Raw genomic sequence first — 26106 nt, 5'->3', positions numbered from 1 at the left:
CTACAAACATTTGTGAAAAAATGGGCCGCTCTCAAGAACTCAGTGATTTCCAGCGTGGAACTGTCATAGGATGCCACCTGTGCAACAAATCCAGTGGGGAAATGTCCTCGCTCCTAAATATTCCAAAGTCAACTGTCGGCTTTATTATAAGAAAATGGACGCGTTTGGGAACAACAGCAACTCAGCCACGAAGTGGTAGGCCATGTAAACTGACAGAGAGGGGTCAGCGGATGCTGAAGCGCATAGTGCAAAGAGGTCACCGACTTTCTGCACAGTCAGTTGCTACAGAGCTCCAGATTTCATGTGACCTTCCAATTAGCCCACGTACAGTACGCAGAGAGCTTCATGGAATGTTTTTCCATAGCCGAGCAGCTTTTCTAAGCCATACATCACCAAGTCCAATGCAAAGTGTCAGATGCAGTGGTGTAAAGCACATCGCCCCTGGACTCTAGAGCAGCCTTCTCTGGAGTGATGAATCACACTTTTCCATCTGGCAATCTGATGGACGAGTCTGGGTTTGGAAGTTGCCAGGAGAACGCTACATTTCAGACTGCGTTGTGCCGAGTGTGAAATTTGGTGGAAGAGGAATTATGGGGTTGTTTTTCAGGAGTTGGTCTTTGCCCCTTAGTTCCAGGGAAAGGAACTTTCAATACTCCAGGATACCAAAACATTTTGGACAATTCCATGCTTCCAATCTTGTGGGAACAGTTTAGAGCGGGCCCCTTCCTCTTCCAACATGACTGTGCACCAGTGCACAAATCGAGGTCCATAAAGACATGGATGACAGAGTCTGGTGTGGATGACCTTGACTGGCTTGCACAGAGTCCTGACCTGAACCCGATAGAACACCTTTGGGATGAATTAGAATGGAGACTGAGAGCCAGGCCTTGTCGACCAACATCAGTGTGTGACCTCACCAATGCACTTTTGGAAGAATGGTCGAAAATTCCTATAAACACACTCCGCAACCTTGTGGACAGCCTTTCCAGAAGAGTTGAAGCTGTAATAGCTGCAAAAGGTGGACCGACATCATCTTGAACCCTATGGGTTAGGAATGGGATGGCACTCAAGTTCATATGTGAGTCAAGGCAGGTGGTCAAATACTTTTGGCAATAGTATATATTATATATATATATACACACACATTATATATATATTAAACATATATATTTCTTAAAATATTTAAAAACTATTTAGTAAAAAACAGATATTAGACAAGATATTTAAAAAATATAGATTAAAAGAATACACCACTGATGACAGGTTGTTTTAAAATTGCTTTAAACATTTTATTTGAGAAAAACCCAACATTGTGATTCTCCAAAGTGCGTCTTGGTTGTCATTTATACCTTTTATAATCCTAAAGAAGCTAAATATAAAATATTTAGGATTATTTTCCACAAAGAGATCTATTTATAGTACATATGATTGTTGCCTACTTGGTGACATCAATGTTTTTTTTCCTAGTGTCATAAATTGATACAATGTAAAAAATTCTGATTGGTTTGCATTAAACCCTGAAATAAAATATGTCATCACAAATGTTTAGTTAATAGAACATAAGGCAAATGGGAAAAAGAGAGTGGAAATGAGTGAATAATGAAATATACCCAACCAAAGTAGAAAATATATATATATATATATATATTGTAGAAATTGAATAAGCCTTGAACAGCTTGATCTGGTTTAGAACTTTCAGCAAGATTTATAAAAATAAAATAAAATTTAAATTTAAAAAAAAAAAGGTCAAAATGCTCCAAGTGGAGAATTTCCAAACAATCCCAAAAGTTAGGTCAGCACCATTATAAAAATGAGCAAGTTCTGACAGGAAATGCACGCACAAAGCCAATAGTTATACTGACTAGCATTTGGCATTGCACTTGCACTGTTTATGCAGTGTTCTTGTTGCTGATCTGTGCTTCTTCAAAGCTGCACAATGTGGCACAGTGACTGTGGTGTTGAAGAGGATCACTTTAAATACCAAGTGATAATTGGAGGGGCGGGGGGGGGGGGGCAATTTGTGCATCAGCAAGGCTTGTGTGCTAAGAGAATACGGAATAAATAACGGAAAAGATCAGTAACAGATTTGAATGTAAATGTAAGACAATATAAAACTGAAATGATAAAGTGTTTAAAGTGAAGATTAAAAACAAAAACGACACTCTCAGAAATATAATCTCCCAAATTAAATGTGGTAAACTCCACCAACAGGGAATGTAGAAGGAAAGGCAACTGCCAGCTTGCCCCCTAGTGATGAAAACCCTTCATAAACACTACTCACTATTGAAAGTGGTTGGAAAACTCACATCTGTGGTAAACTTTCAAATATAGTGTTGGATCTGCGTGGACATAAAACATACATTAGTTTTGGCACTTTTTGGTTCCCCAACACCCAAAAGAAATTGTGCGAGTCTCCCAGGAAGTCCGTGACCATGAGGACACGATGTGGAGATGTTTGGAGGAAATAAAGAGTATCTTACACGGGAGTTGAACACCATCCCACAATAAAATGCTGCGCTAGGACGTCCAACACTTATCCATGACAGGTTGGCTGAAGGATGCTGGTGCTTTCTTCCACACACATTCAAACACACAACTTCAGAGCTACAGGTATGTATCTTGCTCTGTGCTGTTAAGGCTTTGTGTAGATTGTTGAAGAGGAGTCTCTTCTGCACAAGGTGTGTGCTCCGGATGAAGTGGTTTACTTTCAGTCTCTGAGGGCTTGTTTAGAACTGGAGGTGGGGCTGGTGCATAAGCGGGCGGCGGCGGCGCCGCACTGGGAAGAGGGTAGGGGTTTGGAATCTCCTCGTGGAGCTGGGACTTCACACTTTTCTTCTTGTTTTTCTGCTCCTTGCCCTTCTTTAGTTGCTGGCTGAGCTCCACTTCCTGCACTAAGATGGTGGGGTGCTGCTGCAGGTCCTGGCGCCTCGGCGGGTCAGCCAACATGATGAGACGGGCACCGTGCATCCTGGGAGGTGACTTGAAACTGAGCTCTCCGTGGTTCTTCTTCCAGCGCTTGAGCTGGGTGTGATGCTCCCTTTCCACGTCTCGTGCTGTAATTGGCACTTCCAGGATCTGTCAGGAAGACACGCGTCATTCACACACAAATGAGTCATTGAGACCATTTTCTAAGGCACAGAGCAGCCCTTCACAGGAAACACAGTAAGTTCTTTCCATGTCTGGCCTTTGTGTTCAACTTTGTAACTTAATCAGTGAATGCCAAAGGCCTCTGGCAGGGTCACCGTTGGTCAAGTCGCATAGACTGCTTATTATATAAGGCTGGACGCTCACAACAGCAATATAAAGACCGGCCGAGCAATTCTGGATGTGAACACCACTAACTCTCTACAGTCCATGACTTCAGTACGACAGATTCAGAATAGCATGTGGACTTCTGCCCTGCAGGTGGCACTACATGGCATTTACAGAGCTCATAAATCATATTCAGTTCAGTTCAGTTTCAGTTTATTTCGAACATGCATCACACAATTCCAGTTGTTTCATTACAGCATGTCCGAAAAGGAGTAGGAAGAAGCTGAGCTTAATTAATCCTACCCCTTTTCATACCTAAGCAATTTTATCCATTTTCCTTGTTCTCTGTAACAGAACAGTGAACAAATAAATAATAAATAATGTATCATAGTAAGCATTCAAATATTAAATACATAAATAATCTTTGTCTCAATAAAAAAAAGAGAAAAAAAAGGGTTCAAGATGTTCATCATAATTCTTGTTCTGTGTAGTTTGTGAACACTTGTAGTTTGAACAGTCTCTTAAACTGAATCATATAGGTGCTTCGTTGGATTTCTTTAGTCAATCTGTTCCATAATTTAATTCCACATACTGATATACTAAAGGTTTTAAGTGTTGTACGTGCATACAAATGTTTTAAATTAGATTTTCCTCTAAGGTTATATTTCTCCTCTTGTTGAGAAGAATTGTTGTACATTATTGGGTAGCAGGTTGTTGTTTGCTTTATACATCATTTTAGCTATTTTGCAAATGCACCAAATCGTTGAATTTCAATAATTGTGATTTAATAAATAAAGAGTTTGTATGTTCTCTATATCCAACATTATGTATTATTATAATTTATCTTTTTTTATAACACAGTTAGTGAATGAAGCGCACATTTGTAGTTGTTTCCCCATATTTCTGCAGGAAAACTCAGATATGGTAACACTAGTGCAATTGGACAGAATGTGACGCGTGTGTGCTCTTATTGTGAAGGGCAGAAGTGTGTGACCTAGTTTTGATGAGAAAACGACGAGTCCGTTGCAGATAAAGTTCCTGCCCTGCTTACGCTACTTCTCACTGGATTCTTGGTTGCACTACTAGCCAGAGTATCTACACAGCAAATAACCAGCAACTATACTAAAGATTCCCACTGTGAAAGGTTAAGGATTATTATAAAATAATAAAGCCGAAAAAATATTTTAAGAATTTACAATGTATTCTTAAGTCATTTTTTACTGCTACAAATAAACCAGCACTGCATTTTGGTGTAATAGTTTCAAGTTCATATGTCAACATACACAAAGCAATGGAGATCTAAGTTGTGTATCAAAACATTTCATGCACGCTTATCTGTGGATGAGTCGTTCAAAGACTGCTGATTTATTAAACTATTTATCTGACCCTTTGCATGTCAGCTAGTGGTCATGCTAACCAGTAAAACATAACTCTTTAAAATTTTTACATTCAATGACATATCCATCACATTATAATATTGTATTCCTGCTTTCTGTGTGCATTTTTAGACTGCATTTGTTCTGTTTTCCACTTCTTTTTTTGGGTTTTATTTTTTACTGTTATATTGTACCCTGTGAAATGTCAGTTTTTATATTATAGCTATAGCATGCTCCATATTGCTGCACTTACCTCCCGGACAAGGAAGCCCTCCTGCATGTATCGAGGTTCTATGGCGCGGAGAAGCTCCATGGTTTCATACTGGCCCTGGCAGGCCTTCAGCTTCTCACGACTACCCAGCATGCACTTTAGTAGCACTAAACCCACTCGGAAGATTATTTTCACACCTGCAGGAGAAACAAGTGCTTTTAGTGTGGAACCAATTCAACCTATTTTGTAGGACATGAAATCTATAGTATTTTTTTTTCCTACATTTTTTATGAAATGCAGAAGTACGAATAAAAACATTGTGTAATAATCACCGGCTGATATATACTAGTTATGTGAATTTTGGCTGCCAAAATGTTTTCTTAGGATTTTTTGTTGCTTTAATTGTATAATTACCAACATATGTGTAGTAAGGTTGTACCGATACCAATCATTTGGTACCGGTAACAAAATGTGTATCGATACTTTACCATACTTTTCCAAATAAAGGGAACTACGAAAAATTTCAATATTGGCTTTTTGTATTAACAGAAAATCTTACAAGAGAATAAACATACAGTTTGATTCATTGATTGAAACTTTTATTAGTAGATTGCACGGTACAGTACATATTCCGTACAATTGACCACTAAATGGTAAAACCCGAATAAGTTTTTAAACTCCACGTTAATCAGTATGTTTCCTATTGCACTAAAATATAAATTAAAAGGCATTAAACTTATTGGCCTTTTCTTGTTGCACTCAAAGAACAATTTACTATTATATATTAATTATAGTCTGCCATAATCAAGGATTAGGTTAGAATAAAATAAAAAACTTTATTGACATTATATTAAATGCTTCATGATTTGTGGTTGTCACTCCTGGTCTGTGCTTTAAGAAAAATATGATTATTAGTAAGTATACTAAAAACAAAACTATGGATACAAGTACACAGATAAGACATGTAGCAGGCAAAAACACACATTGTTAAAGATAAAACACAAATTGTAGGAATTTGTTACAAAATTCAGACATTTCACTTGAATTAGTTGACGCTAACTGGGCAGTTTTAACTCCGCTAATATTTGGCATCAATACAAGCAGCTGTGTGCGTGTCTACGTATCTACATGTGCACAACAAGGGACCTGGTTAACTTATGAGAGTAGCGTATGTGTGTTTACGAGAATGGCAACTTGTTGGCTGAGTGACGTCAGTGAGTGAGTGGGCGAGTGAAGAGAGAGAGAAGGAGCGCATGCACTGCGCAGTAGAAGGATGAACGGGTCTGGTTGTGTCCTGCAAAACTAATAATAAAGCCACCAGATTGTCACATATCGGCGACCTCGTCATTCTGACCTGAAAGCAGAGCTTAGCAGACCCATTGCCGGGTAAAGTGAAGGGTGCTACACCCGACGAAAACATCGACCCTGGAAGGAACGTCTGCTCTGTGCTCCACAACTACGGCCTGCACTGGGGCCGAACAGCAGGACAGGTCTAACAACTACATTATCACCTGTCACTCTTTATAACTCCTTGTGCAGATGTGAATGCTTATTAATTGTTTACCTAAGTTTGAAGCAACGGTGGTAATACTAATCGCCACGTTTCGCAAGGCGTGTTTTAAAGCAACACTTGCAGCACTTGTTTAAAGTGTCACCTTTATTGTTAATTTTGAAGACCAAATACCTCCATATTGCGCTTCACACACCCCCCTTTATTAAACAGTAGAATTGCAGTTTTTTGCCATACTTCCTCTCCAGGATGTTATTGCTTGTAAGCACTTTGTGTGTGCTTTTCGGCACACAACATCCTGCGCCTTAGCTCTGTAATCAACACCGCACAGCGGAATTTTAATGAAAGAACGGTGTCGGTATTTTTCAAAGGTAGTATAGTACCGATTTCTATTAATTAGTATCGCGGTACTTTATGAGTACCGGTATATCGTACAACCCTAATGTGTAGTAACCCCCCCTATTGTTTGTGTGCTCATGGCTGTGCTGTGTGTAACCCTTCCCCTCAGAGTTGACACACACAGCACCATACATTTTGACCAATCATGTTCAGCTTCAACAGAAACACAGATGGGGAGAAAAATAGACCCCAACAGCCAGTTTTCGTCAAAACAGTCGCTTAGAAGGGCGGCATCCTTTGCGAACGACACATCACTAATATATACAGTGGTCAGGTCTCCAGCTCAAGATTATTTTGGTGTGCAAGCTGTGTATCGGTTATTGTCATGCTATATGTTACGTGAAAAAATTAATTTGGGTTCAAAGCTTCCCCCCACTAGTTGGTGAGGTGAACAGTGAAGATACAAGCAAAACATTCGGTGTCTTACTCGCTAATATAGGCTAATAGCTAGTAAGACATAACTTAGTTTTTCCAACCATAGGAACAAAAAAGTGTGTGTGGAGGAGAGTGCGATGATATTAATTTAATTAAAAACATTACCAAGTGTGTGTCATATGCGTGTAGCCCACTTGGCAAAGCATAACAAGTCTGAAGCAAAACAAGTCACGAACATCAGCTGCGGGTGAAAAATAATATCCAAACGGAGGGCATAAAATAATGGGGAAGCTGCTGATGGTGTGTTTGACGGAGAAGCAGTTTGCAGGAAATACTGTAGAAGTCCGCTTTCCAAGGTAAATGTAAATTATTTTTACATTTCTTTGTAAAATCTATGTAGTTGTGTCAACGATGCTGTATTTTATTGTTTTTATACAATATTTCCTTCCTAAAAGTGTATTTTTCTTTTTAAAAAGCCACGTTACATGTTAAAATAAGTATGATGAGAGTGCGGAAATATGACCATATCACACCAACTCTCAAATCCCTTCACTGGCTTCCTGTTCCACTTAGGATTGAATACAAAGTCTCCTTACTAACCCAAAAGTGCCTCCATGGAAATGCCCCCCTCTACCTCAAAGAACTACTCACCCCCAAATCCTCCATACGACACCTCCCCTCCGGACAGGCTAACCTCCTCCAACCTCCGGGGACAAAGTTAAGAACAATGGGAGACCGGGCTTTCTGCTCCGCCGCTACCAGTCTGTGGAACGCTCTCCCTGACCACCTGAGAGCACCACAGACTGTGGATGCTTTCAAAAAAGGCTTAAAAAGCCCTTCTTTTTAAAAAAGTATTTTTTTAGATATATGCATACTAGTTTTAGCTATTTGGCTGTTCTAGTTTTTATTTGTATTTTTATTTTTTATTATCTTTTTTTTTTTTTTTAATACACTGTAGCACTTTGAGGTTGTTTACTCAATGTAAAGTGCTTTTTTTTTTTTTACAAATAAAATCTATTATTATTAAAATTGTGCTTTTTTTTTCTGGGAGGCCTGGGGGTACAAGCACCTACTACATTGATTTTAATTAATTTCAATGGGGAACAGTGACTTGAGGTACAAGTATCTTGTGTCACTGAACCAATTAAACTGGTAAGCGGAGGTACCACTGCAGTGTACTTGCTCTACATGTGCATAATATGTGCACACAGGCTCATTGATTGCCTATGAACTTACTTATACATAACCAACAAATCTGTAGGTAACGTTTGAACATCATCATTTGGATTCACGTCGTAAATTCAAGCATTACCGTCACAGAGGAACATGTCCCAGACACGCAGCACTGAGGCCCATGGCAGCGTTCTGGAGAAGGCACACATAAACCATTCAGTCATGTAGAGGATGGGGTCGATCTTGTGTTTCTCCAGATGCCGGTAGGCAAGTGGGGAGACGCGTCTGAGCAGAGCATATAGGATCTCTCCATCCAACTGTATTGCTTCCTAGGAGAGATACAGACATGAGAGGCATTAACAGGGGAACCAAACATACTGGGATTTGTCCTGCCTGAAACCAGATCAGCACATGGACGTTCAACTGTTAAAAACCAGTCCAAACACATCATATTGCTGCAGGCTTTAGCATGACAGTGGAGATTACATAACATCCTCACTATTAGGAGTACATCTTGTTTCCACTCGAGATGAATAATGTCAAAGGACAACAATGACAGTTTATGAGAAAACGCAAGGTAGGATTAATCACCCAAAACCTCTCGTTATAACCACATTACTGTTACGCCATTGTGTTCTATGTGTCATACTTATATGTAGTTTGTGCTTGTACTAGACACTAGAATATTCCTCGTTTCTCACCAGGCCCGGGCTGTAGTAACCAGGAAGGTACTTCTCACAAATTTGCACCAGCCCCCAGAAGGCATCCTGTGGGAAACAGACAGTGATGTTTTGGTTTAATCAATGCCTGTATTCATATTGATGACTTCATTCCATCTTGTATGCCAGGGGGATATTAATTTAACAATAAGCTTCTTATTGGTAGTTATAGTTAGCCCTTGTCATGGTGCGAAGTGAACATGGAAGGGCATAATTTTAAACATACGTTCTGAATACATATTTTTTTACATTGTGCATGTGATTAAGTCATTTTATGGGTGGTTAATTCATTCAGAAAGCCTATTTTTCAGTATGATAAAGCGTACAGTATGTAGAACAAATATATAGCCACAATATGTAAAGTGTTGGGGCGACAACTGGGAAACGGCAAAACGGTCTCCTAGGTTACCAGTGTTTGTTATGTCCAGAAGTCAAGAAAAGAGATTAGAAACACTAAGGTTTGACTTCGACTACTGGCGCTTCCAAAGCAAAGTGATTTTGTATGCCGATGACATCATTTGCTTCTGCTCTTGAGTTTGAACTGTATCACTGTCATATCAAAATAGAGCAGTGCAATATTAAAAAAAAGAGACACTGCCAGCACATTCATATAAAATGATGAGTGCAAGTGTTAGGGAGTGAAATGTGGGAGTGATGTACGGTACCTCGGCAGGCATGTGCATGAGTAACACAGCAGCAATGGGAGCCTGCGCCTGACAGTATCCCTCCTCTGGTCTGTATAAAGTGTAGGCCTTTAGAACACGGAAAAGGTCCTTCTGCCTGTGCACGGATACACAACAGTATTTAGACTCATATACACATTTATATATATAAACACACCTGTTTTGGGGGTCATTTAACTTCTGTTTTACCCGTGTCCTCCTCGTGACACAAACATCTCGTGGAATGGAAACTGTCGATGCAGGTCTTTTTCAATCACATCAAGCCATTTTGGATCCCCTGGCTGGCTATCCAACTCCTAGAGAGGAACACATGAAAGTGGCTATAAAACTTTTTCCAAAATGAGGCTTGCCAGGAAAAATTGCAATATTTTGCCTGATGAACACGTTCTACTGTAGAGCCTCCTTCTCACAGAGACTTTACAACATTTTCAAATGCAGAACGACCACCTGCTTCAGTGCACTTAACACGGAACCGTAGTACAACAGTTTCTGTGACCCTTTCAAATGAAACTGAAACCTGAAATGATCCATATCATAAGCGAGTAGGAAGTGAAAGAGGAACGCTTCTGACCTGAAACTTTCCTTGATTCTGCTCTTTTTTGACCTTTCCCCCTGAAAGGTAGAGCCATGCACGGCCTCGCAGGGAAGGAGGGATTCCTTTTTGGGAACGAAGCCTCACCTGGACCGAATAGGAGAACAAAGTCACAAAATGAAGCAAAACACAGGAGAAAAGTCTAAGCAATGGGTGTTAAAAAGGAAAGTGTATTTTTACTCAGCAGAAATGAAAACGTAAAAAAGTGCAATATAAGAAATGTAGCGAATGCAATATTTTCCTTTTACTGTGCAGTGTGCACAATTAAGTGTTGACGTGACAGAATGGTGGAAGTTGTAACACTGTTATCAGTGTACTGCCAACACGTGCACGTAGCTTCAAAAAGGAGAACACAATTGTAATGTGTACTTCCTGATATCGGTGGCATGTGAGCAGGTGTACCATCTGTATTATCTACACAATAAGCAAATTAACCCATTGTTCAGCTCAATCCGCTTTTGTCTATGCTCAGGGTAAATATTATCTACACGCACAATGTTTGACCAGCCTGTTGTCATACCAGTCATATTACATCACTTGAGCCCCACCCAGAATATGACACTGTGTATTTTTTGTCACATGGTGTGTATTGTGAAGAAGAACGCATAGGTCAATCCTGCAATGCTGTAAAGGAAATGAGATAAAGTTGCAGCTCTGTGATAAATTGTTTAGTGTCTCATATTTTCTCATGCATTCCAATACGCAAGTGGAAGAAAGCAATAATTACAACTGTACTGCACATACTTTCGGTAATATTTTATGTAAATGTTTGTTACTTTTGGTACTGCTTTTACTGAAGACAAGAATTTTCTTGAAGTACCATAGATTCAGGACTATAAGCCATTACTTTTTTCCTACACTTTGGACCTTGCGGCTTATAAGACACGTGACTAATTTATGGATTTGTCTTCGCCGACCGCCATAATAAAAATAGTTTTTTTTAAAAACAAGCAAATACAAAGAGGTGTTTTATTTGTTTGTGCTATGGCGTCATCTTTTGACCTAATATGCTCAATGCAGTTGCTGCGGTGTTCTTCCATCTGGTGCTTTCAACCGAAAGTAGAGTGCCGTTAAATATTCCAGCCTTCAATAGCGTTCTACTCCTATGGATTCTGTATTCATAACTACAACCAGCATTTGTAAGTTTTACAATATAACTAAAACTGTTACTACTTACAAAACCGTCCCATGTGTGATGTCAGTAGGAGTGTTTTCATTCATATTTGTACGTGCTATTGTAATGTAATGTGTCTGACGCTAGCGTTGTTAGTACTAGCTACTATGCTGACAAGTTTACAATTGTCTGTGTTAGTATTATTACCTTAAAATGGCATTCTTTTTGTATTGTTTCGGTTTCATATATTTCTTAGTAAACTAAACAAGATGTCACCGTGGAAAGAGTCTATTTAGCTGATTGGAGAGCTGGCTTCCGCAGCTAGTGGGTTCATGATGCTGACTTCTGTTTTACTTGATCAGCCGTTTTGCTGCCGTGTTACAAGCTCCGTTTGGAAACAATTGAGGTATGTAAATAAACATTTACAGAATATTTCTGTGTAAATAACTCAGTTCACAACGTATATATCTGCGGCTTACAGTCAGGGGCGGCTAATATATGGAAAAAATATTTTGCTGTGAATTTTAGTGGGTGCTGCTTACAGGTATATCCCGGTGCGCTCTATAGTCAGGAAAATTTGGTAGGTATTTTCTAAACCTAACTATAGTAACAACTTAAACAGGTATGGTTAGTCTGCCTTTAAATTTATAGTACGGGTATAAAATACACAATATGTGAACCTGTTCTAGAAAACAATACTACCGGTAAAAGGAAATGAAAAAAATGCAGTATCCTTCAAGTATACACAATACCTTACATATAAATACTGAAATATGGACTGAATAGGTTGTTGAGAGCAATGACAAAAGAAGGTCTAGCTTTTGCAATAAAATCAATTATTGCGCAAAAAGGACTGGAGATGATGGTGTTGAAGATAACAGCTGTGCAGAAGCAGTCATATCTCAATGTTGAACCCGTGGAAGCCACATGACATATTGTGTTATTACTGTTATATAGTTAACACACAGGCCTGACCTTGTTGTATCTCTTGATCATCCACTTGTCCCAATGATTGAGCATATCCAGCCACTTCACTTCCCTTTGCCTCAGCACTGCTGGAGGCACATCCAAAGCTCTAAGGCACACATGAAAAGAGAGGATAGATGAGTTCACGCTACGTAAACACAAGTTATTTGGTTCAACAAACAGAACTATAAAAAGGTTTGAAGTAAGCATTAGGTAATTGTCAGTTGTGAAGCATAAACCTTCAGAGAAGTCTGTTAAAATCAAAAGCTTTGTATTTAGGGTGGCTCGTGATGGTGTCATTTTTTAGCAGCTGGTTTTGTGGTCATTGCTCATGTGTGGGCAATTTAACATCCAAAGACTTGTTTAAAGAATACAATTAAATATAGTAATGTAAATAAAGAATAGAATAAACTTTGCTTCAACTTATAGTTTTAGTGTCTTTCTGTAACTCATATATTTACAGTCTCCCACACCAAAATAGAGTACCGTACCACATAAAACGCTTCGACAGAAAAAGAAAATGAAGACAACTCTAACATAACATTACCAGTGAAGTCTTATGCTGTTCAACTATGCAATTATCTCATCACCAAAAGCATGTACGGTAATTGAAGGTTTGTATCACTTCAAAGGTGGGCTATTTTTAGGTGACTCCCTTTTATTTACAAAAGATATTGGAACATGTGGATCAGGAAAAATAATGTTTCTGTAATGGACAGTTTTCAGAGAACGCTGTTAATCCTTGATTTGGGATCAAGACTATTTTAAAACAAAGGGGAGCTTCTTCATACAACCTACTGTAGGTTGTCAAGTACGTGGTTGACGGGGGGAAACAAACAAATGCTGCAAAACCCCAAAACATTATTAAACAGACGCAATGGGAAAATTAAAAATACTGCAGTGCAATCCCATAAATCCTCTAGCCCAGGGCTATTCAACTGGCAGCCAGGGATCAAATCCGGCCCGGGAATGACACCATACTGGCCCCCCGAGTTCAGTTCAAAACTTAAGGGACACATATTTTTGCAGCAAATTCCTAAAAACACAAGAGTGCTTCTGTTGTATAGAAAAACTTGGAGCACTGTAAACAAATTGGCAGATAATTGCATTGACATTTTAACCTTGCTAGTAAACATACAGTACAACACTGGGGTCCAAACTTGTGAGTTACATAACAGATATTCCTCAAGGCACCCCTTTAAGTCCTCTCCTTCTTGGCAGTTACATATATCACGTAACTAAGGTGTTGCTTTAGCTTGTTTACTTCAGATGTAGTCAGTAGTTACTTGTTCAACTTATTTATTATTACGAGTAGTGTTCCTCAAAGTTCTATTTTAGGTCCTCTTGTCATTTGTGCTATTCAAGTGATAGCCCACAAGTTGAGTCTAAACCACTTGTGTGAGACTCACATTTTTGCAGCAGATTGTTAAAAAAAAACTTGTGTTGTCATAGAGATGCTTTTTGACTAGCTTTTTTGCAGAATCTTAAAAAAAAAAACAGCAAAGCGCTCCTGTAACTCCGACAGAATAAATAAACTAAAATCTAATGTTTACAGTAGAGGACGCTGGTTCTCAGGAATATACAAAATAAGACATAGTAAAGAGAGGAGTCTGGACCCCCGGTTCTTAGCTTTCTGGAAATGTGGCCCCAAAAACAATTTAGTTAAATATCCCTGCTATGGAATAAAAAATAAAGAAATAAAGAAAAAAAATAAAGAAAGATGCTGCAATAGCCCAACACACACACACCCACACCCACACACCATTAACAACTGCATGCAAGAAATGCTGAAAGTTCAAAGAACAAAAGGAAAAGTTTGACCTTCCTGAGAGGCAGAATGAAAAAATAAATTTTCTCCCTATCTTTGTTAATGACTTGGACGTACCATTTTACAAAATTAAATAGCGACTGGTTTACGCATCTATTGTTCTCATTATAACGAATATGTATCAAAGCAGACAACCGTCAGGCTTGGCTCTCCTGGTAGCCTGACAAACTTGTTTTGTTCGTGAACTTGCAGCGATTTCTCTCATGCAGCTGTTTTGGTAGGGTTTGTTTGGGTTTTCTTCATTTAATTTTTCATTTATTTCAGGCAATGAAATAAAAAAAAAAGTACAAGGTAGACAACACGTAATAATATAAATTAATATTATGCAAAAGGTAATGTACAATATGTAAGCATGATGGTCCAGTTTTGCCTGAAATGGAGTGGGAAGAAGATAACCTATTTAATCCCTCCTCCAATTCTTAATTCAGTGATTAACATATTGGGTTTCACTATTACTTTGTTTAAGGATTATAATACAAATGTTGTATCATGGTGGCATTACCACAGGTAACAATAATTATTACACTGTAACAATCATTTGTATCAACAATGTAGGAAGAATGAACATACCAACAATGGTAATAGACAACATAGCAATAATGGTAATAGACAACATAGCAATAATGGTAATAGACAACATAGCAATAATGGTAAGGAAACATTGAGCACATGTTAACACTTTGAGACAGAGTACAAAAGCAGGTCAAATTAAAGACCCTCATCTCTATATTTGAACCAGACCCGATGTTTGTATATTAGTTTAAATTGATTAATAGTTTGGCATTGCTTGTGCTGTAAGTCCAGTTTGTTCCATAGTTTTATTCCGCATACAGACACACAAAAACGTTTACGCGTGGTTTGAGAAATATCCATTATTCGCATTGACAGTATTTTATTTTGCATTTTACGTGACTATTCAGCATTTATGTAATTGCAGTATTTTTCATTTGCACTATTAAACCTGCTGCATTTGTTTTATGGTGTTTTGGAGGTATTTCTGTGTTAGGAATGTTTACTACGGTGGCCGAAAAGGGCAGAATATTGTCCCTGTACATTTACATTTCTTGCTTTTACAGCCACTTTAGACTTAGACTTCCTTTTTATTGTCATTCAAATTTGAACTTTACAGTACAGGTAAGAACAACATTTTGCTGCATTAGCTCATGGTAGTGCAGGATAAAAAAGCAATAATGTGCAGATATAAATAAATAGATTACTGTACAGATAAATATATTGCACTTTTGCATATGCATCCAGGTTTATGGATGTATGTTATATTGTCTTTATATTCCAGCGAGTTAATCCATTTTTGGGGGGAATTGAGGGGATTATTATGATGCGTTCGAGAGTCTTACGGCCTGAGGGAAGAAGCTGTTATCATTGAACAAAAATATTTATTCTCTTTCTTTCTTTCTTTCTTTAGTTTATTTCGAACATGAACACACTTACAGTATCATACATCACACAGTTTCATATCATTTCACTTTACATAATGTCCGAAAAGGAGTAGGAAGAAGCAAAGCTTATTTAATCCTACCCCTTTCCCACTTCAGAGCGTTTACAAATATATAGATTCATTTACTGACCTTTTTATATAATAAAATAACATCTGTGAATTAGTATACACAACAGTTTTGTAATATGTAATTAATTAATTCAGTCATTATTAACATACTGAGATGAAGAATATCTTATTTTCAATAAGGTTGAAAGTATTTCTCATAATTCTTCTTCTTTGTACTTTGTAAGCACTATTATTTTGAATAACCTCTTAAACTGGATCATATCAGTACATTGTTTAACTTCTTTACTTAATCCATTCCATAATTTAATTCCACATACTGATATGCTAAAGGTTCTAAGTGTTGTACGTGCATATACATGATTTAAATTATTTTTTTCCTCTATAGTTATATTTCTCCTCTTTAGTTGAGAAGAATTGTTGTACATTCTTTGGTAGCAGGTTATAGTTTGCTTTGTACATCATTTTAGCTATTTGCAATTTTACCAAATCACCGAACTTTAATATTTCTGACTCAATAAATAAAGGGTTTGTATGTTCTCTACAACCAACATTATGTATTATTCTAACTGATCTTTTTTGTAACACGGTTAGCGAATGTAGCGCACCTTTGTAGTTATTTCCCCATATTTCTACACAATAACTCAGATATGGTAACACTAGCGAGCAGTAGAGAATATGAAGTGCTTTTTGGCCCAGGACGTATTTTGCTTTATTCATTATTGAAATGTTTTTTGCCACCTTTTGTTGTATGTTTTGTATATGAGATTTCCAGGTCATTTGATCATCTATTAATACTCCCAAAAATCTTGTTTCTTTTACCCTTTCAATGTCTACTCCAGTGGTTCTTAACCTGGGTTCGATCGAACCCTAGGGGTTCGGCGGAGGTCAAAACACACCCGACTCATGTAAATAGAAACTTCTCTCCATCGGCGTATTACGGATACGGCAACAGCAGAAGTCACACTGATTTGCAGAGTTTATGCACTGTGTTGGTTTTGTTCTTTGAACAAGGTGATGTTCGTGCACGGTGCATTTTGTGCACCAGTAAAAAAAACATGATAACACTTTAGTATGGGGAACATATTCACCATTAATTAGTTGCTTATTAACATGCAAATTAGTAACATATTGGCTCTTAACTAGTCATTATTAAGTACTTATTAATGCTTTATTTGGCATGGCCTTACTATAACCCTAACCCTCTAACCCTGGCCCTAACCAAATACGGTAACTCTAAAGTCGTTGTTACTTAGAATATGTTCCCCTAGTGTCCAAAAAACTCTAAATAAAGTCTTTGTTACTTAGAATGTGTTCCCCTAGTGTCCAAAAAACTCTAAATTAAGTCTTTGTTACTTAGAATATGTTCCTCTTGTGTCCAAAAAAACTCTAAATTAAGTCTTTGTTACTTAGAATACGTTCCCCTAGTGTCCAAAAAACTCTAAATTAAGTCTTTGTTACTTAGAATATATTCCCCTAGTGTCCAAAAAACTCTAAATTAAGTCTTTGTTACTTAGTATACGTTCCCCTAGTGTCCAAAAAACACCAAATTAAGTCTTTGTTACTTAGAATATGTTCCCCTAGTGTCCAAAAAAACTCTAAATTAAGTCTTTGTTACTTAGAATACGTTCCCTTAGTGTCCAAAGAACTCCAAATTAAGTCTTTGTTACTTAGAATACGTTCCCCTAGTGTCCAAAAACTCTAAATTAAGTCTTTGTTACTTAGAATATGTTCCCCTAGTGTCCAAAAAACTCTAAATTAAGTATTTTTTTTACTTAGAATATGTTCCCCTAGTGTCCAAAAAACTCTAAATTAAGTCTTTGTTACTTAGAATACGTTCCCCTAGTGTCCAAAAAACTCTAAATTAAGTCTTTGTTACTTAGAATATGTTCACCTAGTGTCCAAAAAAACTCTAAATTAAGTCTTTGTTACTTAGAATATGTTCCCCTGGTGTCCAAAAAACTCTAAATTAAGTCTTTGTTACTTAGAATATGTTCCCCTAGTGTCCAAAAAAACTCTAAATTAAATCTTTGTTACTTAGAATATGTTCCCCTCGTGTCCAAATAACTCTAAATTAAGTCTTTGTTACTTAGAATATGTTCCCTAGTGTCCAAAAAACTCTAAATTAAGTCTTTGTTACTTAGAATACGTTCCCCTAGTGTCCAAAAAACACTAAATTAAGTCTTTGTTACTTAGAATATGTTCCCCTAGTGTCCAAAAAACTATAAATTAAGTCTTTGTTACTTAGAATATGTTCCCCTTGTGTCCAAAAAACTCTAAATTAAGTCTTTGTTACTTAGAATATGTTCCCCTAGTGTCCAAAAAACTCTAAATTAAGTCTTTGTTACTTAGAATATGTTCCCCTAGTGTCCAAAAAAACTCTAAATTAAGTATTTGTTACTTAGAATTTGTTCCCCTAGTGCGGGGGTCGGCAACCCGCGGCTCTTTAGCGCGGCCCTAGTGGCTCTCTGGAGCTTTTTTAAAAATGTTTAAAAAATGGAAAAAGATGACGGGAAAAAAATTGTTTTGTTTTAATATGGTTTCTGTAGGAGGACAAACATGACACAAACCTCCCTAATTGTTATAAAGCACACTGTTTATTAAACATGCTTCACTGATTCGAGTGTTTGGCGAGCGCTTTTTGTCCTACTAATTTTGGCGGTCCTTGAACTCACCATAGTCAGTTTACATATATAACTTTCTCCGACTTTCTAGGACGTGTTTTATGCCACTTCTTTTTCTGTCTCATTTTGTCCACCAAACTTTTAACGTTGTGTGTGAATACACAAGGGTGAGTTTTGTTGATGTTATTGACTTGTGTGGAGTGCTAATCACATATTTGGTCACTGCAAGCTAATCGATGCTAACATGCTATTTAGGCTAGCTATATGTACATATTGCATTATTATGCCTCATTTGTAGGTATATTTGAGCTCATTTAGTTTCCTTTAAGTCCTCTTAATTCAATTTATATCTCATGAGACACTATCTGTATGTAATATGGCTTTTAATTTTTTGCGGCTCCTGCAGACAGATTTGTTTTTGTATTTTTGGTCCAAAATGGCTCTTTCGACATTTTGGGTTGCCGACCCCTGCCCTAGTGTCCAAAAAACTCTAAATTAAGTCTTTGTTACTTAGAATATGTTCCTCTAGTGTCCAAAAAACTCTAAATTAAGTCTTTTTTACTTAGAATATGTTCCCCCTAGTGTCCAAAAAACTCTAAATTAAGTCTTTGTTACTTAGAATATGTTCCCCATACTGAAGTGTTACCAAAAACATATAACTTTGTCTTGAATTTGAAAAAAAAAAACATTTTATTTTTCACTAAAGAAGGGTTCGGTGAATGCGCATATGAAACTGGTGGGGTTTCGGTACCTCCAACAAGGTTAAGAACCACTGGTCTACTCCGTCTATTTCTAAAAACAAACTTCGCAATTTCAATTAAGAATGAGTTAAAACTTGACAGCGAACTAGCTTAAATTCTATGTTGGAGTAAGACAAACAGTATAATAACCGCATTGTGCCACGCAGACTAGCACACCCATATTGTAGTAACTCATATTTCCCTACACTGCGGTTATTTATGATGTTTTAAAAACACACTTTTTTTTTTACTAGGTTAGCGCAAACTTGACATTAGTCTCCAAAGCACATGACTGTTAAGTGAAAAATTAAAAATCCAAACTTACGAAGCCTCCGTGTACTGTTGCGCTCCACCAATAAATCCATATTTATCGGTTTGTCTCTCGCTGGTGAAGCCGTTGATCTCGGAGTCGGAGCCCAGTGAGCTCTCGTCGTCGATGTGGCTGCTGCTGACGGTCCTGATGCTCCTCGTATCCGCCGAGCGACGACCGTTCTCCGGGTTAGCCATGCTAGCTTCGACGGGCTAGCGGCGTTCGCTAACGTCAGCGAGTCTGTTGACAAGCGAAGTTAAAAACTGCTCCTTAAGCACATATCGGCTCAAACATCACCGACGCCATTGTTTCTACATGTGAATGAAACGTTCCCCTAATAAACTATTAATGAGCGTCACGCTACCACACATTTAAACAATACAACCGACGGCTATTAAAAATGCTATCAAGTCGATTTTAACGTAACTTCAACCGCAAATGGAGTGCTAGCTACTTAGCTTGGATGCTAATGCAAACTTACGTTAACACCTTGGAAGTCCAACTTCGAGTATTTCTCCGTGGGCTCCACCGTCCATTAACGATATGTTGGGATTCATTTCCAGAAATTAAGTGACCAGACCGTTTAATGTGTCAACTTTAAAGAGTGATGGCTGAGCTCCACGTCCTGTCATTCCACAGTAAATTCTGCTTCGGCCAGCAGTCCTCGTCCGACCGTGCTGTGATTGCAGTCCGCCAGTCCGGGATTGGAATGGTTGGTGATGCCCCTAGTGGCCACTCTGGTTACTACCATTTGTGTATGGGAAAACATCACTGGCAAGCAGTGTTGGGTTAGTTACTGAAAACCAGTAACTAGTTACAATTACTAGTTACTTTATTTAAAAAGTAACTGAGTTACTAACTCGCTTACTTAAAATGTAAAAAGAAAAAAATATATATTAAATTGTTAAATGTATCCAGTGATTATACTATAAAGTTATTTTCCATTTAACTTCACCAGTTTTAGATTATTTTTATTAAAAATCACTGAATTTTCACATTTGCCGTTCAAATACTGAGAAGAGACGGTGCGGTGAACAGCAGCCAGTTGAGGCACGTCACTCAGTGCCTCAACATGGACGGACTCGGCTAACTGCTGGTCTGCTGTGCAGTGAGACCGTATTGCTATATGAACTATATTATACATTTCCATAGTTTAGTTAGCTGAGGTATATAATGTACAGTGTATTTTGTCAACAACTGTATGTGTGTAACGTATTTCTTGTGCTGAGCGATCATAAAACGGCTGCAAAAGACGCACTGGCTGAGGCTCGCCTCCTGCACCCCCGCCGTAGAATGCACGGCAACCCCTGACGGGAGTGTTATATCAACTAAAGCCCACACTTAAACTTTCCACGTGCAAGATTGAATCTATTTAAAAAAGTTATTTCATAAGAAGCCAAAAAGTGCAAAAACAATAATGTTGGTGTTGGAGGAGTTGTGAATGACTGCAGGGCCACAACATTAGGTACACCTGCAGACTGCAGTTGTACATAATTCACAACTCTTCCAACACAAACATTATTGTTTTTGCCCTTTTTGGCTTCTTATTAAATAACTTTTGTAACCTATTTTTATGGGCTTTCCTCTTTGTGATGTTAAGTTCCTGTTATGCGCTGTAATAAAGTATATGCCTTGAGCTCTTATTTTGAAGGCGCTAAGAGCGGAATTTTGACACGTTGGAGTGGAGCGGAAGTTTTTGAAAGAAGGTAAATAAAGTGGTCCTCGTGTAAACTGGAGCCTCCGTGTTTGTTATTTTGTAGTTTCATACAGTATAGGCGACATTTATAAACCCTCGGTTACACTTTTTTAAATAGATTCAATCTTGCACGTGGAAAGTTTAAGTGAGGGCTTTAGTTGATATAACACTCCCATCAGGGGTTCATTAATCCAGCACAACAGCGGCACATTTATAAGTAAAGGTAAGACCATAATAACGTTTTTTTATTAAATGTGCTTTTTTGTGTGCTACAGTTTGTATGTGTAAAGTTAAAAGTTAAGTTAAAGTACCAATGATTGTCACACACACACACTAGGTGTGGTGAAATGTGTCCTCTGCATTTGACCCATCCCCTTGTTCACCCCCTGGGAGGTGAGGGGAGCAGTGGGCAGCAGCAGCGCCGCGCTCGGGAATCATTTTTGGTGATTTAACCCCCAATTCCAACCCTTGATGCTGAGTGCCAAGCAGGGAAGAATGCTGGTATGAGCTTTTAAACATAACCCGTTAACTGCTGCCAATCAAATGGTGAATAAGATACTCTTTAGGGTTCATATGTTTGTAAATCTGACTGTGATGAAGTCAGTGCCTCACCAGCCATCAACCTCACCGCACGTCACTGCACTACACTTTTCCTCAGTTTTAGTTTAGAGATAAGGAAATATTGGCCTGGCCCACTAGCATCCCTATTTAGGTTTGTGAACTATATAGTCTATACATTTAGAGTGATGTGATAATCAAACACTCTAGAAGTCTAGAATGAAAGAGTATGTAAGAGAATTGACTGTGTGTGTACCTTCAGTGCGCAGTGCCTCGTTAAAATCCAGCCGCTGTTGGAGGTGGAGGTGAAGTGTGTCTCTCTTTACTAGCGTCATCAAAGCATGTTGCTTTTGTAGCTGTTTCAGCAGATTTGAATTGCTAGGATGGGATCTTTGATCCAAGACACAACTTATATTTAACTAAAATGTTCTTTTCTTTGTGGTCGACAAAAGAAAAGTAGTGAGAATATCTCCATTCGACTTCTGGCTCCACCATGATGTAAACACTGACACGCCCCCTCCCACACACACACACACACAGCTCTCCAATAAACCACAGAGTGACAGTGTGTGTGTACCTTCAGTGCCTCGTTAAAATCCAGCCGCTGTTGGAGGTGGAGGTGAAGTGTGTCTCTCTTTACTAGCTTCATCGAAGCATGTTGCTTTTGTAGCTGTTTCAGCAGATTTGAATTGCGAGGATGGGATATTTGATCGAAGACACAACTTACATTTAGCTAAAATGTTCTTTTCTTTGTGGTCGACAAAAGAAGTGAGAATATCTCCATTCGACTTCTGGCTCCACCATGATGTAAACACAGACACGCCCCCTCCCACACACACACAGCTCTCCAATAAACCAAACTCAGATCTTCTCAGTTTCTAGCCGATACTACATAAAAAATAACGTAAAATAACGCAGTCACGCATCATGTAGTAACGGTAACTGAGTTACTGAATATAAAAAATAACATGTTAGATTAGTATATACTGCCGAAAGTAACGGCGTTACTTTGTAACGCGTTAGTCCCAACACTACTGGCAAGCCGTGCGTTTCCCACCTAGCCCTTCATTGACGTCCGACTTCAATAATTACCTCTCAGAATACTATCATTTATGTCACCAGAATCAGAATAGTTTTTTTTATTGCCATTGTTTGAGAACGGGTTCACAAATTAGGAATTTTTCTTGGTGCAATCGTGCAACATAAAACACATATAACACATAATAGGTAATAAAAAGAGCTGTAACTGAGCTATCAGATCTTGTTATTGTTCATATGCCTGATGGCCGATGGGAAAAAAACTGTTCAGGTGGCGGGAGGTGTGGGTCTGGATGGCCCGTAGTCTCCTGCCTGAGGGGAGAGGGGAGAATAGTTTGTGTCCAGGGTGAGAAGAGTCAGCTGTGATCCAACCCACACGCCTCCTGGTCCTGGAGGAGAACAGGTCCTGGAGGGATGGGAGCTTGCAGCCATTCACCTTCTCAGCAGCACGTACGACGCGCTGCAGTCGATGCTTATCTTGGACTGTGGCGCCGGGGAACCACGCGGTGATGGAGGAGGTGAGGATGGACTCTATGATGGCTGAGTAAAACTGCACCAGCATCTCGGTCGGCGCCTTAAGTTTCCTCTGCTGCTGCAGGAAGTACATCCTCTGCTGGGCCTTCTTGATGAGGGAGCGGATGGTCGGCTCCCACTTGAGGTCCTGGGTGATGGTGGTGCCCAAGAAACGAAAGGTGTCCACAATGGAGACGGAGATGAGAGTCAATCAGGGTGAGGGGGGATGGTGGGGCTGTGACTTTCCTGAAGTCCATGATTCAGCTCCAGGTTGTTGAGGCTGCACCAGGACACCAGCCGGTCCACCTCTCTCCTGTAGGCGGACTCATCGCCATCCGAGATGAGCCCGATGAGGGTAGTGTCATCCGCAAACTTGAGCTCCACATGACCATTGCTGGAGAAATACTATACAGAAACACATTTACGCACTACTGGGTATTCAATCACATCAAGTGTACATAACAGGTGTCCTGGGCATGATGTCAAAGTGCATCCGGCAGTGGAGGCTCCTCTATGGGGTCTTGGGGCACTAGGAGGTTAACCCCTTTACTACTGTTACTCCAGGTGGCCCTTGGCAAAGGCCTAGTACCTGACTGCCCCCTAGCCAGGGATACGGTGAAGACCTCAACGGCGGAGCAGGCGGAAGACGGTAGATGTAATAACTACCACAACGGCTGTGATGGCGGAAGAAGACACCCCCACATTCGTGTGGGCCTAGTTATGGGGAAATAACAGCCCAAGACCTAAACGGTGGAACAGACGGATGATGATTGCTAACCCCTATGGAGCGTCACAACGACTGGGATGGCGGATGAAGGCTGCAGCAGAAAAGGGTCCCCAGTCGTCTTGGACTCCATGCCACTGGACCCTGACCCGGATCTGTCAAGGATCGTGTGGTGACCGTCTGTGCACCAGTCTCCCCACGTTAAACAAAGTCACGCACAGGCAACCTCCTTAAAGGGATACACCCCTACCAGGAGGATCGTCATACTTGCTTCGAGTGACCGCTGATGACATAACAGGTTATTTTCTGGCGCATTTAAAAATCAATAAACCCACATCCGCAATCAAAATCTATCTTATGTGGTACTGTCAAAATTAAAATTGCAAAAAAACATATTACCGTATTTTCCGCACTATTAGCCGCACCTAAAAACCACAAATTTACTCAAAAGCTGACAGTGCGGCTTATAACCCGGTGCGCTTTATATATGGATTAATATTAAGATTCATTTTCATAAAGTTTCGGTCTCGCAACTACGTAAACAGCCGCCATCTTTTTTCCCCGTAGAAGAGGAAGTGCTTCTTCTTCTACGCAAGCAACCGCCAAGGTAAGCACCCGCCCCCATAGAACAGGAAGCGCTTCTTCTTCTACTGTAAGCAACAACCCGCCCGCGTAGAAGAAGAAGAAGAAGCGCGCGGATATTACGTTTCATTTCCTTTGTGTGTTTACATCTGTAAAGACCACAAAATGGCTCCTACTAAGCGACAGGTTTCCGGTTCATGAAAAGACGCAATCTCTTCATCCGCACACGGACTACTATTTCACAGCAACTGCCTAAAGACTTTCAAGAAAAGCTGGCTACTTTCCGTGCATATTGTAAAAACAAGATAGCTGAAAAAAAGATCCGGCCAGAGAACATTATCAACATGGACGAGGTTCCACTGACTTTTGATATTCCTGTGAACCGCACTGTGGATACAACGGGAGCACGTACGGTGAATATTCGCACCACAGGGAATGAGAAGTCATCCTTCACTGTGGTTCTAGCTTGCCATGCTAATGGCCAGAAACTTCCACCCATGGTGATATTCAAAAGGAAGACCTTGCCAAAAGAGATCTTTCCAGCCGGCGTCATCATAAAAGCTAACTCGAAGGGATGGATGGATGAAGAAAAGATGAGCGAGTGGTTAAGGTAAGTTTACGCGAAGAGGCCGGGTGGCTTTTTTCACGCAGCTCCGTCCATGTTGATATACGACTCCATGCACGCCCACATCACGCTGGTTTTTAATATATTATTAAAGTTTGACTGACCTATCTGACTGTTTTTTTGACATTCCTTTAGCGCAGTTAGATGCGGCTTATAACACGGGGCGGCTTATAGGTGGACAAAGTTTTGAAATATGCCGTTCATTGAAGGCGCGGCTTATAACCCAGGGCGCCTTATGGTGCGGAAAATACGGTAAACATGAAAAAAAAAAAATTATCTGAACTCACTATCTGTATGACCCATTCAAGCTTCCGGGGTTGGCCGACATCGTCTCACAAGATGTAGTTTCTCTTTAAATATCCTTCTTGAAAATGGACTTGCAAATATATGTGTTGTTTTGTCTAATCATAAAAGATACAGACGAGGTGTGTTAGCTGAGTTGTTAAAGTTTACTCCACAAGGTGCTCATCAAAAACATCCTGCTGCCGACATGGCTAAACGCAGCTACTGCGCTTCACTACTGTGGCATGCTGGGTAATGGAGTTTTTATTTTACCTAGCTCATAACATCACAATATGTATCTGCCTTAGGTCATCTAGAAGGCCTTACTGACAACTCATGATCTGATTGGCTATTGCAACGGTCTGTCAACTGTATGTGCCCGTTCACTTACAGCGCACAGACGTCAGCATTGTTGATTCTGAAGGCTTTGGGCAGATTTGGTACAGCATGGCAACATAAGCCATCTGAATTCTGATTGGATAAAAACTCTGTAACCCAAAAACAACAGTGCTGGAAGGAGCTTAATATGACATGAAGAGAATATGAATACTTTTAGATATTTAGGGAAAGTAAATAAAAAAACAACTTTTATCTTTAATTATGATCATGATTTCTGGCTATGTTAGTCCAGCAGAGAAGGCCTTGCTGGCCCTGACGGCACACCACTGCAAAACATTAACACATTGATATTATA

At 39.3% G+C, this 26106-nt stretch overlaps 1 protein-coding gene across 1 annotated transcript; it reads right to left on the bottom strand.

The window, feature by feature from the left end:
* Positions 1–1264: 1264 nt before the first annotated feature.
* LOC133623124 (TBC1 domain family member 10A-like) lies at positions 1265–20107 on the bottom strand. The gene is made up of 10 exons (XM_061986142.1): positions 19876–20107; positions 19410–19634; positions 12380–12479; positions 10270–10377; positions 9888–9994; positions 9681–9795; positions 8998–9063; positions 8436–8625; positions 4882–5036; positions 1265–3075 (listed from the first exon to the last, which is right to left on the bottom strand). Exons 2-10 carry the CDS (start codon positions 19589–19591, stop codon positions 2605–2607), a joined length of 1494 nt encoding a protein of 497 aa, XP_061842126.1. The 5' UTR covers positions 19592–19634; positions 19876–20107; the 3' UTR covers positions 1265–2604.
* Between the last annotated feature and the right edge of the window lie 5999 nt (positions 20108–26106).

Source organism: Nerophis lumbriciformis, linkage group LG12, assembly GCF_033978685.3.
Source record: "Nerophis lumbriciformis linkage group LG12, RoL_Nlum_v2.1, whole genome shotgun sequence".
NCBI classification, from domain to species: domain Eukaryota; kingdom Metazoa; phylum Chordata; class Actinopteri; order Syngnathiformes; family Syngnathidae; genus Nerophis; species Nerophis lumbriciformis.
The sequence above is the reverse complement of the archived record's forward strand: the minus strand, read 5'-3'. Positions and strand labels throughout refer to the sequence as shown.

Excerpts from the sequence above, each read along its gene's own strand:
- LOC133623124 (XM_061986142.1), bottom strand. The coding sequence starts at position 19,591 with ATGGCTAACCCGGAGAACGGTCGTCGCTCGGCGGATACGAGGAGCATC. Across the intron at positions 9,796-9,887 it reads GTGTCACGAGGAGGACACGG|GCAGAAGGACCTTTTCCGTG; the intron begins GTAAAACAGAAG and ends ATCCGTGCACAG. Across the intron at positions 8,626-8,997 it reads GTTACTACAGCCCGGGCCTG|GAAGCAATACAGTTGGATGG; the intron begins GTGAGAAACGAG and ends TATCTCTCCTAG.